This window comes from Crocuta crocuta, unplaced genomic scaffold (assembly GCF_008692635.1).
Source record: "Crocuta crocuta isolate KB4526 unplaced genomic scaffold, BGI_CrCroc_1.0 scaffold110, whole genome shotgun sequence".
NCBI classification, from domain to species: Eukaryota; Metazoa; Chordata; class Mammalia; order Carnivora; family Hyaenidae; genus Crocuta; species Crocuta crocuta.
Genome location: NW_027527386.1, coordinates 1,934,357 through 1,940,607, shown reverse-complemented (window position 1 = coordinate 1,940,607; position 6,251 = coordinate 1,934,357). Strand labels below are relative to the sequence as shown.

General features: G+C 63.9%; 1 protein-coding gene across 1 annotated transcript in view; it reads right to left on the bottom strand.

Annotated features, from left to right (window-relative positions):
• Positions 1 to 3,814: 3,814 nt before the first annotated feature.
• LOC144221561 (perilipin-5-like) overlaps positions 3,815 to 6,251 on the bottom strand; it is a 7,380-nt gene continuing 4,943 nt past the window's right edge. The window contains 2 exon segments of the mRNA XM_077752096.1: positions 3,815 to 4,904; positions 5,167 to 5,283. Of these exon segments, the coding sequence (XP_077608222.1) occupies positions 4,374 to 4,904; positions 5,167 to 5,283 (648 nt within the window). The 3' untranslated portion in view covers positions 3,815 to 4,373.

Here is a 6,251-nt window from a genome sequence, read left to right as displayed (position 1 = left end):
AAGCTATGTGACCCCAGGAAGCCAGCGCCCCTTGCTGGGAACCAGGTTGGAAACCTTCAGTGACTCGGACCCGGGCAGCACCCAGTCCTCGTCCGCGGAGCATGAGAAATGGGGTGGGAGGCAGGGGAGGGGCCATCTCAGGGAGACAGGCCGTGTTCACACCCTCGCTGTTGCCGCTTATGCTGCTTTGGGCCACTCACCTGCCCTATTCATGCCTCAGTTTCCCCCCTGGTGCCACGTGGGCATGCCAGCCTGCAGTGCTTGCTGAGATGATCCTGGACACACATGAACCCCCCGCTCACAAATGACCAGAAGTCCCTGCTCGGGTATTTATTCCTGGGTCCCCCCCAGAGGCCCCCCCACCCAGAGCTGTCCACTCACCCTGAGCCGGGGGCTGCACAGATGCACCTGCAGGGTCCGCGACCGGCCGGGCCTCTTTGGCGGAACTGTGGGCACCGGCTATCAGGTTCCGGGCAGAACTGAAGCCAGGCAGGGACCCCAAGAAGCTTCCCAGGGTCTACATGGGGCAGGGGGGAAGCGTTAGCTGGGCCAGGGCCTGGGGGGCAGCACTGGGTTCCTGGATCCTCCTCAGGCCCTTGACCCTGGTCTTAGCCTCTCTGAGTCTCAGTTTCCTTGCCTGGGCAATGGGCAGAGTCAGCCCGGCCCCGTAGACAGAGGAAAAGGTCACCCTCCGGGTCTCCAAAGGCCTTTTCCTTCCATGGCCCCCCATTTCACAGATGGGGAAACTGAGGCCCAGCGAGGGGACGTGACTGGCTCAAGGTCACAAGGTGGGGAAGGAGCTGAGGGCTGCTCGCGCCCCCCACTCCCCCCACCCTTCAGCTTGGGACAGGAGGGGACAGTTGGTACCATGGCTCTCAGAGCCTTCCCACCCCACCCTTCCCAGGCCCTCCAGACCCCAGTCTGTGAAGGTCACCTTCCCAAGGTTCTGGGGTCCCAGGCCCTGGCAGGGATCTCCCCTCCATGTCTCCCCTCACCTTGCCCTTGGGTTTGGGAGGATCCTGGCCGCCTCCATCTTGAGCAGACATAGTGATACTCTGAGCAGCTGGAAGGGGGCAGAGAGGGTGNGGGGCGGTCACGTGCAGCCCGCCCAGCCCAGCGTGGCCCCGGGCCCAGCACCTTTCCCCTGCTCTCCTCTGCCCACGGCACGCGCCCCTGCCAAGGCCGAGGGGTTTGCGGACCATCCCACGCTCCCAAGGCACTGCCCCACATGCTCTCGGCTCCGGGTTCCATCCACGAAGTACATTCAGAGCTCTGCTCTGCTGGGACTCCTTGGTCCGTTACCCTCCACGGGCCTCAGTTTCCCCTTCCAGACCCCTCACCGGGACCCACAAGGCCCTGCTTTCTCCCTGCCCTCCCCTCCTCCAGCTCTCCCCTCCCCCTTTGCTCACTCTGCTCCAGCCACACGGGACTCCTCACAGTTCCTCCAACACGCCAGGCATCGTGCTGCCCCGAGACCTTTGCACATGCTGTTCTCAATACCTGGAGAGCCCTTTCCCGCAGCGCACACCTCCCTCCCTCCCTCCCTCCCCTCCCTCAGGGCTGTTTTGCTCCCAATTGGCCTTTAAGAAATGTTTGGCCTGATGGGCCAACTCAGGACAGTTCCGAGTGTGAAATGTGGTCAAGCACGTGACCTGTTTACCCCAGTGCCTGGTTACCCCCCAGACATTAGCTTATCACTATCCAGGCAGAGAGAGAGGAGCAGCGAGGGGATGTGTCTCTCCAGGAGGGACTTCCCTTGGCAAATTAGGGCCAAAATGCAGATGAACACAGGGTGCTGAAAGAGCAAGGGGATCCTAGGAGTGAGATGCAGGCTGGGGGGGCTTGGGACAACCCAGGGTGGCTTCCTGGAGGAGGCATCCTGTGCCAGGAAGTGGCAGAGACAGGATTCAAACCCAGACCCAGAGCCTGTGTACAGACGGAGCTTCTGTGGGTAGGGGTGCGGGCTAGCAGAGGAGTGACCGCCATCCCCGAGATGAGACTCCCCGCTGCCCGCGCGCCCGGGACAGGGGCCCCAGCGGCGGCGTGCGGGTGGAGGTGGGGGACACCCAGCGGGTGGTTGTGCCACTGAGCTGGGAGGCGAGAGGGTTCCGCCAGGTCATCTCCTCGGGGCAGGCAGTGTGCTTGCCAAACAGTTGGGGAGCAAAACGGGGATGTCTCCCCGCTGTCATCCCGCCAGCCCTTCCCAAAGGTGGCGTGGGGGGGGGGGAGGGACACCCCGGGGTGTGCCCCTCCCCTTCCCACAGGGCACAGCGACGGCCACAGCAAAGACAATAAAAGTGATCCCAAACACCAGAGTCAGGCCCCGCCCCCCTCTGCCCTCAGCCCTCCAGGCCTCTCACCTCCCTGGGGGAAATCCTTAGTCCTCCCCCCGCCGCGGGCCCCCATCGCCTCTCTGGCCTCCCCTCTTCCCTTTCTCCCCTTGACTCACTCTGCTCCAAAGACACGGGCCTCCTCACTGTCCCTCCAACACACTAGACCTGACGCTGCCCCAGGACCTTTGCACAGGCAGTGCCTCCTACCTGGAACGCTCCTCAGTCTTTGCTTATATGTCACCTCCTCCGAGAGGTCTTCTTGGACCCTCTTCCGCTATTAAAAAAAATACACCCCTCTTCCTACCCTCACACACTCCCCATTCCTCACTCCTGTTACGTTTTTCATCACCTACTAAAACCAAAACATAATTTCCGTCTTTTTCTCGTGTATTGTCTGCCTCTCCCACTGTATTGTAAGGTCCCAGAGGGCGGGATTCGTACCCGGTTTGCTCCCTGCCAGGCACGCGTGCTCAGCAGGTGTTGCTGGATTCAGCAAAGCGGCAGCTACTCACTACTTTCACACCCATTTCACGGAGGAGAAAACTGGCTCAGAGGAGGGAAAGAGCTTGGCCACCCAGTTACAGGCAAGGCTGAGACTCAACCCCAGGGCCTTATCTACGGCTCCGCTCTGTTCCAAGACTTACCTCGACCCATTATCTTTCTCTCCCCACTCTGCTCTTGTCAGATGGATTCCCCCACTGCCCTGCCTCCGCCTGAGCCTTCCCCTCTGCCAAAACGCCCTTCCTGCGTGCCACCCTGCCCATCCGCACCAGGCCTGGCCCTCCAGGGGCCCCCAGCCTCGTCGGGGGAAGAGAAGGCAAGGTTGCCTGGGGCTGTAAGTCCAGGCAGAAGGGGCTTGGAGTCCCAAGAAGGTGAACTGTGGAGTGTCAGAGCTATCCTACTGGGGTGGAGGGAGGGAGAGCTTCCTGGAGGAGGCGGCATTGGAGCTGAGGCTAGAAGGTGAACATGTCCGGGAGATGGGTGGGCGGGCATTCCAGGTACAGGGTGGGCAAAGTCCCCAAGGCGGGAAAGTCCGCACGATTCAGGGGGAGGCGGCAATGACTGTGGAGGGTCCCGGGATGACCCCAGAAGTTCTCCAGTGCCAGGGCCAGGAGTTTGGAGGTTTGGTCTGAGGGTGACTGGGAGCCATAGAGGTTCCTGCACAGGAGCTGGGAAGTGAATCTGGCTGGTGGGAGTAGCCCAGGCTCCCAGAACCGCCCCTGGGCCAGGTCCTAGGGAGGCCAGGGGCCACCCTGACCTCACCACATCAGACTGCGCTTTCCTCACACCCCACGCAGCCACAGGGGAGTGTCGGGGGCAGCTGTGAATTCGGGCAAAGGACGGAGGGCTCCCAAGAGACTGGCCCATGGCCCTTCCCCTACCGCGGTCGGCCCGTCCTGGCCAGCACAGGTCACACCCCCCCGAGGCCCCCGCAACTCTGGAACCAACAGCCACCCCGGCCTGAACAGAGGCCACGGGCCTTTCGACAACACGAAGCACCTTTATTCTGGAGCGAGGACCCCCGAAGGGCAAACCACGTGGATCTGACGCAGCTGCACCTCCTCAGGGACCTCTCACTCCAGGCTGTACAAGCAGGGGGGTGGAGGGAGGGCGCCGACTCTTCGAAACCCCAAACAGCCATTGGATAAACCGTGTTTCTGATCTGATCCGCAGATTTTTGATCTGCTTTTCTCGGGGTACAGGGATCGGGGCTACGGGCAGAGGAGCCCAGCTTGGGGCCAGTGGGACCTGAATTGGGTTCCAGTCCCCATATGTCCAAGGGAAAGAGTGGGGAGCGTCTGAGATCAGTGAAGCTGGTCTGGGATTCTGAATTAGGCCCCCCGCTCCTGGGCAAGGCCACCGCGCTGTCTGTTAGTTCATACGCTTGGCCACTAGGGGGCGGCAGGGACGTCAGAGGCAGGGCGACCTTCCCCTTGCAGCCTGTCAGTGCATATGCAGGGCCGCTAGGGGGCAGCAGGGACCCCGGGGGGCGGGGCGACCTCCCGCAGGCTGCCTGGGCCTCCGCACGGCCCCATCGGGTCAGAAGTCCAGCTCCGGCATCAGGGTGTGCTTGGGGCGGCTGGGGGGCGTGGGTTCCTCCTTGGAAATGTCGCCTGGGAGGGCTGGCCCGTCCCCGTGCTGGGCCTCCCAGGCTCTCTGCTGGGCCGGCCAGTCCAGGTGAGCCCAGCGGGGGTCGGGGCCCCCCACGACCTCGTCCACCAGAGTCTCCAGGTCGGGCGGGGGCGCGGGCCGCTCCACCAGGATGGGTGCGAAGGGCCCCACCAGCCAGGGCAGCGGCACCGCCTGCACCACCAGCTCCAGCAGCTCGTCTACACAGGCGTGGGCCCGGGCCACGCTGCCCCGGCCCTCGGCCAGGGCGGCCGCCGGCACATCCCCGAAGCGGCGGGCGTCAGCGAACGCGGACTGCAGGGCGTCCACGCTGCGCCGCACCTCGGCCACCTTCTCCTGCGCGCTGGGGGGCAGGCCCCGCACACTGGTCTCCAGCGCATCCACTGTGCTCTGCAGCTCCCGCATCAGACTCCGGGACAGGACGAGCGTCTCCAGCTCTGCCTGCGGGGGGAGGGGAGGGGAGGGGCCTCAGTGTCCCGGATGGGCGCCCACCAGGACCAGCGCCCTGCCTCAGTTTCCCCCACAGGGCGCCCCATAGACCTGTGCCACCTCCCTGCCAGCGTCGCCACGGACACTGCAGACAGCGGACGTCAGCACTTGGGTGGGGACCGCTGGAGCGCGCCCCCGCCCCCGCCCCTGGAGAGATCCAGCAGGACCCTCACGCCCCCGCGCACCCCCGCGCACCCCCTCGCCGCCACCCTACCTGGCTCCGGCGCCGGCCGTTTTCTGGGGAGCGCTGGCTCCAATCCTCCCAAAGCTGGTGCACCTTCCCTGGGCGCGCGGGGGCAGTGGGTGTGGCCCCGCACTGCATGAGGTTGATCTGAGGGGACAGGGACCGGTGGTAGTTTGGGGGCTCGGGGCCTGGATCTGGTCTCGATAAACACGTAGAGAACACCGTCTTCTCTGAACCCTCCCCACCCGCCGATCCAGCCTGCGCATCCTCCCCTCTGCTCCGGGCCGGCCCTGCGACCCCTGGCTCCCCTGACGCTCAGACTCCCTTCCGCCATGCTGGCCGGCCGGCTAGGTACACGCCTCGCCCACCCCACACCCCTGCCTGGCTCATTCCAGGTTTTCAGGGTGGACGTCTCCCTCTCCAGGAAGTCTTCCCTTCTTGCCTCTGGCTGGGAAGATTCCACGGCGCCTGATATGTTTTCCATCCTGACCTTCTGCGTTATGGGCGTCCTGAGGGGCCACTGCACCTTCGGTGCCCAGGACGGGACAGGTGTTGGAGGACAAAGAGAAACTGTGGCCCGTCTGTCCCCTGGAATATTATTCAGCCTTAAGAAGGAAGGACATTCTGACCCCTGACCTTGAGGACATTGTGCTCAGGGATAGAAACCGACCCGGGTGCTCAGCGGCGTCCTCTGGTGGCCGCTCTGGGGAGGGCAGCCTGGGGTCCCGGATGGAGCTGGGGGGACCAGGGGCAGTTTGGGGGGCTGGACCTGGGGGTGAGGAAGGGGAGCTGTGGGCGGAGCTGGCACCCTGGCTGATGTGCCCGTTGTGGGTGCAGAGGAGCGGGGAGCCGAGGGCTGCTCCTGACCCCCTAGAAGAACGCAGGGGAGGGTTGGGGGCTGTGAACTTGTCAAGCTCAGTCAAGCGGGAGCTCCCGTGGGGCGCCTGGGGGGCTCAGTAGGTTAAGCTCTGACTCGGGCTCAGGTCATGATCTGGTCTGTGAGTTCGAGCCCTGCATGGGGCTCTGTGCTGACCGTGCGGAGCCTGCCTGGGATTCTCCCCTGCTCATGCTCTCTCTCTCTCTCTCAAATTAAATTAAAAAAAAAAAAAAAAAGG